This window comes from Cervus elaphus, chromosome 13, assembly GCF_910594005.1.
Source record: "Cervus elaphus chromosome 13, mCerEla1.1, whole genome shotgun sequence".
In the NCBI taxonomy this organism is placed as follows: Eukaryota; Metazoa; Chordata; class Mammalia; order Artiodactyla; family Cervidae; genus Cervus; species Cervus elaphus.
Genome location: NC_057827.1, coordinates 69,581,840 through 69,599,832, shown reverse-complemented (window position 1 = coordinate 69,599,832; position 17,993 = coordinate 69,581,840). Strand labels below are relative to the sequence as shown.

At 43.2% G+C, this 17,993-nt stretch overlaps 1 protein-coding gene and 1 non-coding gene across 2 annotated transcripts; both read right to left on the bottom strand.

The window, feature by feature from the left end:
* Positions 1 to 512: 512 nt before the first annotated feature.
* On the bottom strand, positions 513 to 8,851 carry EIF5 (eukaryotic translation initiation factor 5). The gene is made up of 11 exons (XM_043921679.1): positions 8,712 to 8,851; positions 7,411 to 7,690; positions 7,219 to 7,300; positions 6,630 to 6,802; positions 6,262 to 6,373; positions 5,082 to 5,224; positions 4,668 to 4,826; positions 4,022 to 4,183; positions 3,595 to 3,759; positions 3,160 to 3,294; positions 513 to 2,763 (listed from the first exon to the last, which is right to left on the bottom strand). The coding sequence occupies exons 2-11, from the start codon at positions 7,480 to 7,482 to the stop codon at positions 2,674 to 2,676; spliced, it is 1,293 nt and encodes a 430-aa protein (XP_043777614.1). The 5' UTR covers positions 7,483 to 7,690; positions 8,712 to 8,851; the 3' UTR covers positions 513 to 2,673.
* Positions 5,600 to 5,725, bottom strand: LOC122707260. The gene has a single exon (XR_006344775.1). It is a non-coding gene; the product is annotated as a small nucleolar RNA SNORA28 (small nucleolar RNA).
* Positions 8,852 to 17,993: the final 9,142 nt, after the last annotated feature.

The following is a 17,993-nucleotide window of genomic DNA, read 5'->3' as shown; positions in this document are numbered from 1 at the left end:
CAAAGACTGAGCCAACACACAAAATGCAGAAGGCTCATCCACACCAGTACCCTCTTGTTCTTCTCCAATCTTGGGAAGGTCAGCTTTTTTTTTAAAGTTGTGTCCAGGTCAAAGGCTTAGTGCATTAGATAGAGTAAACAGTGGAAAGCAATCCTAACACAGTTGAACATAGGACACACTGGATTTCAGAGAACACTTCTCTTAAACCTTTAGGACCCCACATAGTAAGTTCATTAACCTCAGAGAATTTTAGAAACATTCCTTTCTTAACTAAAGAGAAATGCTATAGTCATTTAACTACATAATTGACCCACCTAAAGTCACTAATCAACTAAGAAATCAGATGAAGGCAGATCTTTTGTTTCTAATTAATTTGAGATACAGACTAGGAACACAACATCTAAGGACAGCCATTGTATTTAGCAACATGTTAGCAACATGTGTTTTGTGAGTAGGGACACAAGGACACAAAGAAACATCCAACACAAATTTGAAGCAACAGCTACCAAAAGGAGTTTTCAACACTCCAACTTTATAAACAAAAATTCAGGTTAATATTAAAGTAGAGACAAAAATAATTTTAACATTGTTTTAATCAAATAACAGCTGTTTGAAACGGGAAATTTTAAGAGTTGAATAGAGCAAAGTGAAAGATCACTCTATCAGGATAGCTGCTATGAATAAATTCCTTACTATGTGGATTTGAATCCAATTTTAAGTTTGGCACTAGACTGAACATTGGTCTAAGCCAAAGTTTTCTCTTTAGTGTTTTAGAAGCCCTGAACATTTTCCTTCAGATTTAAGGGGGGGTGGGAGAAAAAAAGGGAAAAAAGCCCCTCTATAATAAAACCTCATTAGCTTGATAATGGGTATCCTGAATGCAACTTGGTACTCCCCAAAATTTCAGAAAATGGCAAGAAATTGAACACCTACGTATGATGTGAATTTACAAAAGCCTCTTCTCTTTGGTGTGACAAAGCACATTCCCTCCACAGACATATGATTCTCCTTCAATCTCAACAAAGCTATTAAAAAAAAAAAAAAAAAAGGCAGCTAGAGACCACGTTGTACCTCCCCAGTAAGAATGCCAGTGTTTTTCCTTAAAATATCAAGCCAACAAGGTTTTATTATGCCAGATTGTATAATTTCAATGTGAAAAACAACTTACATACATTTGTTAACATCCTGTAATCTGTGAGATGGATCACAAAGAGATGAATGATATAAACCAGTGTTCCAAACAAAATTCACTCCATGCATTTGATTCCCACACTGTATTTTCTGTGTAAATTTGTACCTTTAAGACTTCTAAGATGTACTCACAAGCCCTTCTATCAAGTGAGTTTAGATCAGCAAATTAGGCAAGCAATTTGCAATGATGTTATTTCCAAATCTTAAGCCCAGGATGGGCTGGGTCAGGCCCTAGTTGCCATCACCAGTCTTCTTGGGTATCTCACTATATTCAGTATGAAATAAACACCCCAAGTCTTACACCAAAATATAGGCTATGACTCAGAAACATGCTTTTAGTTTTTTTTTTAAATAACACATTTTCAGGGGGCTGTGGCAGGGAGTTTGAGACACAGTTAATACTTATTTTGGCAAGATAGCAACAAAAACCGAAAAAGCATAAGTTATGTATCCAAATGCAAAAATAAAAGAACCATAGTATCTGGGGAAAAATTCAGACTGAACAAAAGATACAGTATGTCTAAATATTCTCAAACTGTAATTTGAATCAAGAGTAAATGCTGAGAAGTTACGCTCAGTTTTTCCTTGAGATTAATTGCATATTTTCCTGCTTCCCCCAAATAAAATCAGAGCTTATTAGTATTTAATCACTCCACCAAATTTCCATTTTCTCAGTATAAAGCAATAGCTACATACACATAATAAAATGCTTGTATGTTAATGTAATAATTCCCCTGGCTCATCCAACGTGCAATGCATACGACTTCAAAGACTACAATTTGGGGCAAGTATAGACTTTAAAAAAAAAAAAAACACAATTCAAGTTTCAAAACCTGCTCTTAAATTTATAGGACACTCAGGTCATTTTAACTTCTTAGTAAGATAAAGGTGTTGCACTGTCATTTGATTATCTGTCCACCTTGGCATGGGAAGGATGTACATTATCAGATGCCAATTTCGGGGACTAGAGATAAGACTTAAAAAGCACTATGTATTTCCTAATGACTGAGTAAGGTATTTATAAGTTTACGTTCACATTCTGCTGAAGGACCTCTTTAAAGTCTCGGCACCTAATATCTAACAGGCTCCAAAAATCCTATTAAATGATGGTGCAACATTTTTAAGGAGCCAATTATTTCAGCTTACTTAAGTCATTCAGAGTCAAAAATCTGAAGAATGACCAAAATCAAATCTTTATTTTTTATAACTGTATAAATGTGATCCAAATGTGTCCACCACTAATTTTTCAAAAAGAAACATGCTATAAATAAGCAAACTACACCTGCTCACTGATATGTGTATGGACTCCCTAGATGTCTTGTTGGGTTTAAATACAGACCACTCACAGCAATACATTTTTAGTAGAAAAGTGTAGCATGATGTTAAGCCATTTTAGCTTTTGCACATTCATGTTGCACTTCTGGCCGATGATGCAAAAAGATTCTCAGCATTACACTGTTAAGCTGGGCTGCACCCACCCCTTTAAATGGCATCAATATCAATGTCATCATCTTTGTTGTCAGACTTTACAGCTTCAACTTTCGGTACACTGGCAGTCTTTGAATACACCACCTGGTAAAACACAAGATTTTTCATTGCAAATTTTTATTCCAGTAAAACTGCTCATAAAAACAATAGTAAGTCAGTGGTCAACAAAGGAGAAAAACTACCTAGAAACAGCCATTTGTTCATGAAAAATTTTGAATTTATATAAAAACTAAGTTAACACTCTACATTTATAGACCACTATACAGGTGAAACAAAACCCTCCCCTTTGAGAACCCACACAGTATTTATTGAAATCATCATGTCTGGGGATAGGGAAGATTTCTAGCACTTTTTCTATTAATGTGATCCCTTTCCTAAATAAGAGGCTTTATTGTATTACATTTAATTTCCAACTATCCAAAATCTGCATAATTCTCACTTACCACTAACACTGTATTTAACAATTTCCCCAGTGTTTACCTCAATATTCTCATCTTCATCATCATCTTCACCACCAGAAGATTCTTCCTCTGCTTCCTTTAACCATTTTATAAAAGGTTCTGCTTTGACACGAATCTCTTTGGCAAGTTCTTTTGAGACATATTTCTTAGAGGTCTAAAAAACGTTTAGTAAAATTTTTAGTTCCAACAACTTAACAGTAACTTGAGAGTTATACATAATTGCCTATACCTATCCTTTGAGGGGACTGAACCACATACTAATCTCAAACTCTCAGCAAATTAAATGTATTCAGCAGGGTGTAAGATTTTCTTCAGTCATTACTAGAAGCTACCATGCTGAGACTCACCCTACAGATTATACCAGTCAAGCAAGTAGAGACTAGGTGTTAGAAAACTTTTTCCAAAAAAGCCCCAATCCTTCTAATCTTTAAGAGTTCATCAATATATTCCCCACCTTTTCCGACCAGCTAATGATGACCTCTTCCTCCAAAAGGTCTGCATCATACATCTCCTTCAAGATATGTGGAATCTTGGAAATGAGCTGAGCTTGATGCATTGCTACCACACACTCCAAACCATGAAGAAGGTACCGCTGAGCTTTTTTGTTGTTGTGACAAAACTGCAAATAGATATTCTTGGCGTTAACAAGCTTTCTTAGATGCGACGGCCCTATAACAGTAAGAAGTCAATGCTTAAAAGATTTCTAATTTACTTCACATATATGGAACCACATGTAGCTTTTTCCAGATACTCTCACGCTTGTTAAGGTAGGTCAGTTATCTCCATTTTTTCAGGACGACAGAATAAACGGGAGGTTAAAATGCTGTTTCCAAGGTCACACACCTGCAAATCTCACTATGAACATAGAGCTATTTGCTTACTCGTAAGAAATGGCGCCTGTATTTCTTAATTTGTTCTCTAATCTTCTCATTAAAAAGAACTTCAGTCAAAACAAGAGGGCCCATGGCTTTTACATCCAGTCTTTCTGCTTCAGCTACAATCTCTTTGTCAGATGAGTCAATAATACCTTCTTCTTTCTTTTTCTGCAAATAAAAGGAAACAAGTCAAAAAGAAAAAAGAAACTCGGTGAGATGGAGGCACATTTTGCACTGTCCCTGGGGCTTCCCTGGTAGCTCAGATGGTAAAAGAAATCTGTCTGCAATGCAGGAAGACATGGGTTCGATCCCTGGGTTGGGAAGATCCCCTGGAGAAGAAAACGGTTACCCACTCAGGGCTGGAGAATTCCACGGACAAGTGTGTGGAAGGTACAGTCCTTGGGGTTGCAAAGAGTTGCACACGACTGAGCGACTAAGAACAGCACAGCACAGCACCACAGTCCCTGCTCCGATGAACCATTCCCTTACCTAACTGAAGATTCTAGGACTTCTAAATAATACAAACCTGCCAAAAACAGTGTCTGGAACCACCCTCAAAAAATTTTTGAACAAACAGCTTAAGGTAATAAATATCTAGCAAAAGCGCAAGGCTGGGTAGAAGGTGACTTACTGATCAACAAAATGTTTTTACCTTAACAAAATCAAACAGGATATTGACCCGCTCTTCAACAGTCCTTTCCAAATCATCACTGAGGGTTAAAACTTTTGCATGGTCACTGATTTCATCCATTCTGCGCCTTTGAGCTTCCTCTGTTGTATCCTCTCCCCAGTCGTCGTCCTCCTCTTCTTCCTGTTTTTAATAACAAAAATGCTTGGCCAAAAAGAGACCTTAAAGGTGTATTAAAAAAAAAAAAAAAAAATCCAGATTTCTAGTGTAATTATCATTTTCTCACTAAATTTCCATTTAATCAACCAGTAAGCACCTGGAACCCAATGAACTTGTACATTGTTAAAAGAAAAAGCAGTTTGTTTCTGCCCACCTCAACCGAAAGTCACATTTTATACAATTTTAGTGCCCACCACGCCCATCAAACCTTGCACTCACCACAGCATGTGGAGGAGGACTGATTTCATTTGGTGGTGGTGGTGGTGGTGTCTCACTGCTGGAAACGGAGCCATTTTCCTTGTCTTTGCCCTTTCTATTTTTCTTTTCCTTTTCTTTTTTTCCTGTACTACTGTCACTATTCTCTACACGGATAAAGAGGAAAGAAAGTTTAGTACTGTGAGTTATAGTACACCTTATTGCCCACCATTAACATTTAAAACCCTCCCCTCAGAAAACCCTACCTATAATTCTAAAAGGGCTCATAAATCAAATTCACCCACTGTGTTTCACAGGTAAGTCAGTCAGTCAAAAGCCAGTAAATATCAGTGGTATTAGCTATTTTAGTAAAATTAAGAGTTGGACACCACTTAGTTACTGAATAAAATTAGGACCACAAGGTGACCTCAGTGGATCAAGTACTTAAAGCTAAAAGTTGGCACTCACAACCCTCTCTCTCCACTCTTCATAAACTTATAAACAAAGGTATTCTCAGCTATGCTTCAGCCAAAAATTAGAACAGTGTTTAAGTCTATATAACGGCTAGTCTCACAGAGAGGAGAACACCGGAATAGGTTAGACTTTCTTGCTATAGCAAGCTCAAATTGTGTCAGACAATTTTGATTATCTGCCACAGAGTGTTGCTTGCATGCTCTAAAGCCACTTTGGCCTAGTGAGCCAAGGCCCTCATGTACAAATCAGTATTCCAGAAGCAGTCTGTGGGGTTGCAAAGAATCCAACTCAACTTAGGAACTGAACAATTCCAGAAGTAGATCTTTTACTATGACCCCATGACAATTTGTCCAATATTTCATACATCCTAAGATATCTTAAAAATTGAGGATGTGGCTGAGTTTAATGGCAGCCTGTACTTTACCTTTAACAGTACATACAACAGCACGTTTATCAAACAGTTGACCTTTGAACGTAAGTTGAAACCACACAGATCCATTTACATGGAGTTTTCCCCCCAGTAATTACATACTACAGTACCGCACCATTCACTGTTCATTGGTTGATCCTTGTGTGTACACAGGGCTGACCTTATTGTTATAAGCAAACTTTCACCTGCGCAGGTGTTCAAGGGTTAACCTTATTTTTTATAACAGTAAAGACACTTCCACTGTTTCCATCAATCAGTTGCTTTATGTTAAGGTTTTAGAAGTTCATCACAAGCACTTACCAGGTGGGTTTTTGAGAATGAATGTGCAGAGTTTATGATGTGTGTCAAGCATGCCTCGATAGCCACAGGCTTTACAAGAATTACCTATTGTTTGCTTCTTTGGATTGACATGCTGTCAAAAAAGGAAAAATAAGCCACCCATTAACATGATGAAAATTCAAAAAGTGTGAAACCATCAAAAACCACCTGAACACCAGGTTTAACATCAAAAGAATTTTTTAAAAAATAAGGTCAGTATGGAAACACCTATAAAATTTGAGGTTTTGCAATTTACATAAGTCTGCTCTGCCTTCTTGGGAACATGATTTGGTGACATCACAGAAATAAACAGTTTTTCTCCTATTGACAAGAACCGCAAAGGCACTCACCAGATCTGTTTCAGGATTCTCACACTCAGGACAGAGAACAAATTTTTTAATGAATCCATCCAACATGTCTTGCAGCTTATTCGCCTCATGAGATCCATTGACAATGTAACGGTCATTCTTAACATCAAACTGGGTCTGTGCTCCCAGCTCACAACCAAAATATTTGGTGGGATCTATTTGGGGGCGAAAAAAAATCTAATTTATTACAATTAACTAACCTTTGGATAAGTGCTGAGTCACTCAAGTCATGTCCGACTTTTTTCAATCCCATGGACTGTAGCCTACAAGGGTCCTCTGTCCATAGGATTTCCCAGCCAAGAATACTACAGTGGGTTGCCAATTCTTACTCTAGGACTCTCTGGCTACTCACCCTGATTTATAGAATTATCACTCTTTTTAAATGGACAGAATTAAAAAAATGTTGCCCTGGTAATTTTATATACTAATACCAGCTAATGCTATCAATCAGTTTTAAATCCAAGTTTCCACTTAACTCAAAAGCTAATCAATTCAGGCAAGATTCGCTGACCAGAGAGCATCACAATTATGTCAATAAAATGCCTTCTCAGATTAAAGACGCATTACTTACACGTTGGAGGCCGATTAAGCGCTTTCGCTACGTCAACCATGTTGACTATAACTGTCTTGATTCCATTTCCTTTGCCCTCAACCTAAAGGAAGTAAAAAGTTTAATTTTGCATTGTCCACACTGGGAGAAGCAACCTTTAATAATCCATGAAAAAAGCTTAGGACTTGCTACTAAAATGAAGATTAGTATTACCTTGGCAATCAGACGGGGCATCTTGTAGCGATAGAACTGGTCTGACACGCTGCGGTTGACGTTGACAGACATTTTGGCTTATTAGTGGCTTTATCAATAAGATGAAGAGATCTTTGATTGCAATTTTTTGGTATCCTCTGTCTGGAGAAGAAGGGATGACATAAACGACTGCAAGAGTTCTCGGTCTCTGACATGAAAAATTTTTCGCCACTGAGGCTGTAAGCTTCTTGCTTGTATGCTATGTTTCCCCAATACAGGTACCAATGGCTGCGCAACAGCTCTGAAAGAGAAAACAAACAAACCCCCACGTTTAACAATTCTTGCAACGAAATCCCTCCCTGTCCTTTCTGTTTAATTACGCCTACTTCTACGTTAAAAACATGAGTTTATCTACAAAGAACAGCTACTAGTCTCACGGGACACCGGTAGCAACAAAAAGCCTTCATTTTGACGAAGACGTGACTTTAGCTGATGCCAGACTGAAACAAGACAAATTACGCTGCATTAGCTTTTCATCAGACCAGTCATCACGTCGACGGCTTGCTTCCGTGGTAGGCCGTATTTTAACCGAAAAACCAACCCAGACCTACCCCCCCAACCCAATCGACACTGTGGTACCCACAAACTTCTCAGACACATCAACATCACTTCAGGACGGCTGGCTGTGGAGTTGTTCTTCCAAATCGAAGCCTTCGGCGGCGAGCGCTTACTTCAGAGCCACACTTCCCTAACTACGCCCACGAAGCATGAACGCGCCGCAAGGGCGCGCGGGACTGTGGCCCCCTTCTCCACGCAAATGCCCTGGCCACCTTCGCGCCCGCCCCTAGCTGTCAGGGCTGACCCGGCGGCACCCTCGAGCCGGGCGCGGCGCCGGCGCGACGTCGCCAGCTCCCACGGCAGCTCCGCCATGTGCGCCGCCCGGGCCTCCCTCCGCGGACGCAGGGCCGCTGCTCCGCCGGGGGAACAGAAACCGGCGGAGGGGCGCCGGCCCCGCCCCGCCCCGCCCCGCCGCGGCGATGACTCATAAATGCAGCAATTAGGCCTGAGTCAGCCCCGGGCAGCGGCGGGCCCGCGCAGCGCGCTCCCGGGAGGCCGCGGTGGGGGCGGGGGAAAGGAGGGGTGCGACGAGGAGAGGACGCGGAGCCCGGCCCCGCCGCCCGCCCGAACTGCGCCACACACACGCGCGCGCGCGCGCGCTCACAAACACACACTCACACGCGCGCGCGGGTCACGCGGCGCGCCGCCATCTTGTGTGGCCGCCATCTCCCCGCCGGCCCGAGCCCGCCCGCTCGCCGACTCACCGTTTTCGTCAAATAAAGACATAAACCCAACGCTGCTCGCCCGGGACTGGGATGAAGTGAGGCGCGCGAACCCGAGTCCGAGGAGAGGCGGCGGAGGCAGCGCAGCGAGCAGCGGCCGGGCCAGGCGCCGCCGAGCAGCGGGGAGGGGCTGTCCCAGCGACGTCCGGGGTCCACACCCTTCAGCGCCCGGGGCCTGGCGACCTGGCACGGAGAGACGGCGCAGTGAGCTGCAGGCGTCCGGGCGCCTTCCCCGCCAGCCAGCGGCCCGCGGGGGTCGAGGGGGCGGGGAAGACGGGGGAGGGGGCACGGGGCTACCGCCCCTCCACCGGACTCACCTCTGGAATGTTCTCGCTCTGACTGAACAACGCCGCCGCCGCGCTCAAGCTACCCTCGGCCCCAGCGCCCGCCCCCCGCGCCAAGCCGCACAGCCCATTGGCTGGCGGTCCGCCCGAGCTCGCTCGTCATTGGCCTGCATGCCGCGTCTGTCGCGTCTTTCCCCGCCCTTTCTGCTTCCTGAGGCTCCACTCGCCGCCTCCGCCCGCCCCCAGCCCCGCGTCCCGGCTTCCTTCTCTCGCTCTCCCCTCCCCCGCTTTTCCCAGAGGCCTTCGCGGTCTCGCGAGAGTGGGCGGGCCTCGGCGGCGGAGATCCGCCGCTACACCGCGCTCTGTCGGTTTGGGTGCCGGGGAAGATGGCGGTTGGTCCCCCCTCCCCCGCTGCCTGTGTCGCGGCTCCGGAGGGCGCGTTCCCTCAGGTGTTCCCGAGACGGGTGCGGGAACTCTCGGGGGCTCCTCACTGTCTCTTCTTTTCCGGGGACCCTCGTCCTCCAATCTTGAGAAAGAAGTTGCTTTTCCTCCACAATTCCCTAGGCCTGGGCAGAGGGCGAAGCTTGGAGGGCCTGGGTCTTTCGTCCCACGTGCCGCCTTTTATCCTCCGAAGCTCAGGTGTGCGTAGTCGCGGCGATCGTGATTCAACCATCCGCCTCGCCCCTTCCCCGACTCCTGGTCTGCAGGCCATGGTTGACTGGTGTGTCTTGTCCACATGTTTTCTAAAGAGGAAAACACGAAGTTAATTCTTAACACCTGGATCTCCTGGAAGTGATCTTGGCGGGGGGAATGTCTCCATGTTCTCCTGCTCCACCATCACTTTGCTCAAAATAAGCTTCACATCACCTTACCGTTCGTGGAATCACACACCCCCCCCCCCCCCCCCCCCCCCCCGCCACCGCAGTGTTTCCGAGTTGTGACCTCCTTGCTGGGCAAAGCAGAGACCAAAGTGGGTGTAATAATGAGGTTCCAGTTACAGTGTATTCACTTGCAAATGATTACAGTTTACCAGGAGCTGCTCAAATTTTAGTTTTGGTGATTACAGAAACTCTCTCATGTTTTACTTTTGTGTAAAATTTCGGTTGCGACTGTAAAAATGTCCACCTTGAAATTTGAAAGCATACTTGATTATAAGAGAGTAAGAGCCAAATAACCGAGCGGTTGGAGCAGTGTCCTGGTCAGCTATGTGGGTTCCTGGATCTGGATGAAGTAGCAGTGTTGCTGAGGACAGGGTGAGTTGGATAAGGGGCTGACCTTTGATTTACACCATTCAAATTTGCAAGGTTAGGATTGAAAAATGTTGATTTTTAAAATCAAAGTTCAAGATTACTCTTGCAAGGTTTTGTAAGCTTTATAAATCATTTAAAACCCGACAGGGTCAGTGGGGAGAGTAAATGAAAGGGAGAAAATAAATAAAAGGGATGATCCAGAATTGAGAGAAATAATCTGTCCTTTGCTGCATGGGCTTTTATTAGAATCACATGGTGTATACTTTGGTACATAATTGTTAAACCAAATGCATAATGCTTTATGGATACCAGGGTTCCGGTCACACAAACTGGAAAGATAGATCCAGACATGCTTCTCTGGTTCACGCTGAGGCCTGACTTAGCAGTATTGAAACTTTGAGTTTTTGCATGACTGCACACAAATGACATTATTTTAGAAACTAGTTTATGAGTATGAAACTAGTCTGAGGCTAGAGGCCTGCTTCCTCAAAAAGTTTTTTTTAATAACTAAATACAGGGCCTTCCCTGGTGGCTCAGTGGTAAAGAATTCACCTGCCAGGGCAGGAGACACAGGTTCGTTCCCTGGTCTGGGAAGATCCCACATGCCACGCGGCAACTAAGCCCATGACCCACAACAACTGAGCCTGTGCTCTAGAACCCGGGAGCCTTGGCTACTGATGCCCACACATCCTAGAGCCCGCGGTCCACAGCAAGAGAAGCGACCACAATGAGAAGCCTGTGCGCCACGGCTAGAGAAAGAAAGACCCGGCACAGCCATAAATAAATAAATAAACAAATAAATTTAAAAAATAAAGTAAATTATCCTTAACGTCTAATTTAAAAATTTAATACTTAAAAAAAAAATAACTAAATACAAAGTGGTCACTTTTTTTGGATCATGTTTGATGACCCCATATTTAATTTCATTGAAGTTTGTACTAATTTTAATTTTTAGTACATGTGTCAGTCATTAATCATAGACAATTTTTAAAAATCTCAAACATACCATTTGTTGAATGGTTTTTATAACCTAGAATTTTCTAAGTCCTTTGAATACACTATCTCACTTACTTTGCCTGTGTGAGGAATTTTTATTCCCATTTTACAAATGAGCAAACTGAAGCTTACTGGAAAAAATTAAGCAGCTTGCCCTAGATGATATATTGGTAAGTGGTAGAGCTAGAATCAGATCTGTCTGATCCCAGGGTCTGTTCTCTTAACCATTATACCACACAGCCTCTCCAGATGAATATAACCATGGATAAAACTAGGATGTGTAACCCTAGTTATGCATGTGTAACCTCATTTAATTATTTAACATTCACATGAGGGAGTGTTATGCCCATTTTACAGGTGAGGAAAGAGACTCAGGAAGATTAAGTTTCCTCAAGTCACCTGTCTAGTAAATAGTGCACAGTGTTTGAACTCCAGCTTGACGCCAAGCTCATTGCACAATTCTGTCTCCCATTTCTGGGTCTCCACCTCATTTGGCTGCATTATTTCCCCCAACCAGGTGCTCACAGTTTACTAAATATGGGTACTTGGTGTGTATGAAATCCCTGTCAAATGAGTGCCTGAACTATGCGTTTCAGGGCATGTCCTGGGCAGACATGATTAGCTACTGAAAAGGTAAATTATTAACTTGGCCTTATGATTGTTTAGTTATTGGTGTCTGTGAGTCTGTTTCACATGAATTAAGCAAGATCAAGTCTGCGCACTGGGAACCTTGTGCTTCTGAGCTGAGGGCCACTGAAGGCATTGCCCTCTGTGATGGGTCTCCCTCTAAGACATCCTCTCAACTCTGTCTACCCTCTAGCATACTTTTAAAGCTGTGCATTATTAGTGACTTAAGCTCCTGTCTCCCCTCCTTGAGGATGGGCTACGGGGAGTATGCATCATTCTTTTTCTAGCACAATTCTGTAAATGTATGCAGGCAGGCATTCGAAGCTGCCGGAGGAAACTGGAGGTTATCTGGGGAGTACAGAGGTAGTGCGGGGCGTTGGCTGTGCTGAGGGCTAGCGTCCTAAGCCATGGTAATCTAATGCACCCATGTCAGCAAACATTCTTGAATTACTAGGCAGAGAGGATGAAGGCCCTGCCTACATCTCAGGCCCTGCCAAGGGAGACCACATGTCAACAAGTAGAGGCCAATACCTTCCTGGTGGACCCCCAGGTGAAGCTTACCCCGCTCGGTGGATTCACCGACCCTCTGGGCAGGATGTCTCCCTGCCTTTGTGACTGGTCCCACTCCCACCCCAAACCTCTGGCATTCACAGCACTTTATTGTAGTTGTTCACTTGTCCCTCTTCTTCCTTAGGGTAAGTAACTTGCAGACAGGACAGTTATCCTTGAGGAGAACCAAGGAATCTGAACTTTGGCTGAGGGCTAGTGTCCTTCAGTTGGGGAACGGGACAGGTGCCTCTGAGGGAAAGAGGAGGTATCCAGGCCAGGTGTCACTGGGGACTGATAATCTGACCAGAGTCTATCCTGTGTCACTCCTGGGAAGAAAAGGAAAAGTGCAAAGTGGCATTGAGTCAGTAGATGACGGGGAAATATGGGTGACTTGGAAAGCAGGCCCTGCCCTTGGATTGGTTGTCCCAGTCACACACAACTCCGATGGGACAGTGGCCATACTGGTGGCTTCTGGTCACCTTGGGTTCTTTCTTCAGGGAAGCAAGGTGTGTGTGTACTGAACTGACCTTCTCCTCCGAGATTTTAGTGGCAGTGGGCACAGCACTTGCTCACGGGGTGCCCTGCAGCTGGCTCTGCTGCTGAGACTCGATTCCCATTCTGATTCCTGACAGCCATTTGCAAACCTTTGTGAGAGAATGTATATTTTAAAAAATGTTTATTTGGTCACACTGGGATTTAGTTGTGGCATGTAGGATCTAGTTCCTTAACCAGCGATTGAACCTAGACCCCCCTGCATTGGTTGGGAGTGCAGAGTCTTAGCCACTAGACCACCCGGGAAGTTCCAGTGAGAAACATCTTAACGTGTTCCCGTTGCTGCCACACACTGCCTCTCTAGCTGGGAGTCTGGAGTCAGAAGTTTATGCACGAGTCAGCCAGTGACCCCCCTGATTGCTGACAGGCTGTGGCCTAGGCCTTGGATTCAAGCCATAGACCCACGCCCAGGCAAGCACATTCTTTGCTGAGTCAGCTGTCACTTGGAGTAGGCTTGACACCTAGGACTAGTTTCTGAGGGCAAACATCTGTGGTTACCTTCTGGGCTCTCTGTTTCTTGAAGGATTCCTATGCTGCTTACCTGTGCATGGCCTGTTTTCCTTAGACAGTGGTTCCTGAGTAGGGGTGAGCATTAGAATCCTGGGAGAGCTTAGAGAAACAGAGATCCCTGCGCCCTCCTCAGACTGGGATTCAGTAGGTGTGGGTGGGCCTGGAGTTTAGATTTCTACCAGATTCCCAGGTGCTGCGGGAGCTGCTGGCCTCCGGAAACATGTTGCCTTAGAGCCACAGGACCACGTGACTTTGGAATCTGGGTCCCTCTTTTATCCCACACCAGAGTCCCAGTAGCTTTCTTCTGAGATAGTCCAGGTACCCTAATTCAGGCAGTCTATCTGTGAATCAAAATAAGTAAAGAACAAAACTGATGCCCCATGACTGCATCGCAGCAGTGGTCTCCTGGCCTAATGGTGGAGTTAGAGACTGGCTGTCCAGAGACTTTGCCTTATACTGACCGCACCCCTTAGGATTATGCTGACAGTTCTGATGAGGTGGTATTGCTGCTGAAGCCCTATCGCTGTGTTCTCTCATTGGCATCCTGACACCTCGGGGAGGTGGCAGGTATGCACGGTACCACCTCCTCTCGTGAATGAGAGACGATTTACCTCGTTCTTGGGTCGGGTGTCCTGACTCCCAGCTTTAGGGCTTTTCCCATGCGGTAGGGACTACTTACCCTGCTTGGCGCGTCCAGATTCACAGAGTTGGCTTCTCCTTTGGTCGGATTCCAGTGGCTCTAGTGCTGTGTTCTTTAGAGGAGGCGGGGTCTATGAGTTGATACATTTTCTTTATGCCACTCATTTTTCTTTCTTTTCTTTTACTATATGAAAAATTTTAATTCTGTTCAGTAAAAGTCGCCCTACACAAAATCAACAAAGAAAAACAATGGACTGTTGCAGATTTTAATACGTGCACATGCAGACAAAAGAGATAGGAAAGGGCTAATATTCAAAACATAACAAAGAATCTCCTACAAATCAATAAGAAAAACAAACAAACAACCAAACTGAAAAATGAACTAGAGAATACTAACAGCAGATTCACAGAAGAAGAAATCTAAATGGGTAATAAAAATAGGAGAAAATAAACATTCAGTCTCACTAAAGTGGAGCATCCTCTTTGCCCGTCTGTCAGCAGAGTTTTAAAGTTTGGCTTTGTCAGGTCTTGACCAGATCTTGGATCAAAAAGCAACGTTGCTATGAATTAGTGGGTGAACAATCCTGACCGGATCTTGGAAAAGTGCGAACTACCTTTTTTCAGGGCAGCATTTTTATTAATACTTCTTGGAGATGGTATTGATTGTCTCTGATTACAACTTGGAAAGTGCAAATGACTATAAACCATCAATAGTTATATAAATCTAATGAACAACTTTGGAGATTATTCTGGCAATGACTACTGCAGTTCAAAAATTCCACTTCTAGGTATATATTCTAGAACTATAAGGCAAATGTTCATTGCATCATTGTTTCTAAAATTGAAAATGAAGCTCTAAAATATCCATCAATACAGTATAGGATAATTAAATTGGGGTATATGTATGTAATGAAGTACTACATGGCTGTTAATTTACATAATGTGAATATGCCTAAATTTCTCAAAAACAGTGTAGAATTAAAAAAATGCAAGTTACTACATATGCAAAACATTATATGATAAATATGTAATGTCCAATTTAAATATAACAGGTATGTAAAGAATAAAGGTAACATCTATGATTGTGGTAGACCTTGAGATTAAGAAAGAATATGACAATGTTGTTACATACTAAAGAAAGATTCAACTGAATCTGTATTGTCTGTGTTTCTTTCATGAGTAATGGAAAAGATCTGGAACAAAGACTACAGGATATTGAGCGTTAGTTCTATATGGGAATATATTGATGTTTAATGTATCATTCTCTGTCGTTTTCAATATTTTAAAAATCTTTGATTCTATTGTGCAAGTAATTGTTAGCTACCAGTTGCATACTCAGTACAGTGCTAAGCAAAGAAAAATAAAAAGAAAAAAAGAAAGTAGTGATAAAAGAAATTTTTGCATATTGAGGTATGGGAAGTCATTCTGGCTTATACACATGTTAACTTTGAGTTTTATACTGACTAGAACAGCCTGTATGTGGCCTATCAAACATACATACATTGTACATCTGCTTTAATTATTAAAGAAAAGGGCATACTGATCAGAAGTAAAGAATGTCCTTGTTTAAAAAATAAAGATTAAATGCCTCCCTTTCTGGGACATCCTCCTTTGATAATTAGACTCCCTCCCCAGGTGCCAAGGCCACGCTGACTCATTGGGTATGTACCAATTTGATTTTTGAAACCTTGAGGGATTATATTCTGTGTGATGTTCTTTGCTCCGACCAGACATAAAACTGCTGAAAACCATGTTTCTCCTGAGCAGCTTCTCAGAGTAATCAGAGTAGTCTTCAGTTTGGCTCAAATAAAACACTTTTCTATACCTATTATAAGTTGTTATTGTTTTTGTCAAAGGCACTTGGCATAGTTGGCAGGATATCAGAAAAACCCACATGATGTCACCCAGACTCTGCTTTGGAGCAGCAGTTGCTACCAAGCCTGGGCCTCTTGCACCTCTGCTGCTTCTCAGCACCCTTCAGGTGATTCAGTAAGTTTTTCCTGATATCTGGGTTTCCTTGTATTTCTTTTTTTGCTCATGCCATGCAGCATGCATGTGTCCAACTCTTGGTGACCCCATGGTCTATAGCCTGCCAGGCTCCTCTGTCCATGGAATTTTCCAGGCAAGAATACTGGAGGGAGTGACCATTTCCTACTCCAGGGGATTTTCCTGTATTTCAACCTGTATCTCCTGTGTCTCCTGCAATGGCAGGGATATTCTTTACCACGGAGCCACTTGGGAAGTCCTTAAGACTTGCACCTTATAATAAAATGAATCTAAAAGAAAGGGGGAGCACTTCCTTGGTGGTCCAGTGGCTGAGACTGTGCTCCCAATGCAGTGGGCCCGGGTTTGATCCCTGGTCAGGGAACTAGCTCTCACATGCTGCAACCAACACCTGAAACAACCAAGTAAATAGGTCAGTCAATAGTTTGAAAGGGGGGAAATTGTGTTTCTAAAGCTTATTGGCACCCGGGCAGGCAGTCATCCATTCGAACTCTGGCTGGCTTCTACAATTTGTATGGAATGAATACTTACAAGTACTTTCCTAACCCTAAATAGCCAGGATAAAGCTTTTTTGCCATTCAAAAACTGATTTTTGCATGCACAACTAAAGAAAGCTGGCTTGATAAAACATCTTTTCAAAATTCTGACCCTGAGAGAACATAAGTACTCCCAGGAGAAAACAAAATTGTAACTCTTATCATGTCCTTGAAATGCAAACACAGCAGCATTGCCTGAGACTACAGCCTTAGCTCAATGAGTAGAACCTAAAGCCAAAGGGGGAAAAAAGTGGGGGAGGCTTTTTCTCTTTTTAAAAACTTAATTGATTTTTGGCTGCATTGGGTCTTCATTGCTGTGTGTGCGCCTTCTCTAGTTGTGCCTGGGGCAGCGCTCCGCAGCAATGCGTGGGCTCCTCGCTGTGGGGTCCCTTGTTGCAGAGCACAGGCTCTAGGCTGCAGAGGCTCAATAGTTGTGGTGCATGGGCTTAGTGGCCCTGCGGCATGTGGAATCTTCCCAGATCAGGGATTGAACCTGTGTCCCTTGCATTCCCACCAGGGAAGCCCTGAAGAACTTTTAAAATTCAAGTAGGAAAACTATGAGATCTCTGTATCTATCTAGATGTATGTGTGTCTGTGTGTATGTTATGAATGTGATGTGTTTCTACCTCTGGATGATGTTATCAATATGAATTTGTAAAAGAGCTTTATTTGATTGACTTAAAAGTGATCTCTTACAGTGTGCTTAGTTGGTCAGTCGTGTCCAACTCTCTGCGACCTCATGGGCTGTATGTAGGCTGCCAGGCTCCTCTGTCCATGGTATTCTCCAGGCAAGAATACAGGAGTGAGTTGCCGTTCCCTTCTCCAGGGGCTCTTCCCGACCCAGGGATGGAACCTGGATCTCCTTCATTGCAGGCGGATTCTTTGCCGACTGAGCCACCAGGGAAGCCCAAGCTCTTACATTACTCAGCCATAAAAAAAATTAAATAATGCCATTTGCAGCAACGCGAGTGGACCTAGAGATTAGCATATTAAGTGAAGTAAGTCAGATAAAGACAAATATATGATATCACTTATATGTGGAATCCAGAAAAAACAATACAAACGAACTTATTTACAGAACTGAAACAGATTCACAGACATCGAAAACAAACTTTGGTACCAAAGGGGAAATGGGGGAGGGATAAATTAGGAGTTTGGGATTAGCAGACACAAACTGCTGTATATGAAACATATAAGCAACAAGGTCCTGTTGTAAAGCACATGAAACTATATTCAATGTTTTGTAATAAGCCATAATGGAAAATAATCTGAAAAGAATATATATTGTATCTATAGCTATATACCTATATCTCTATG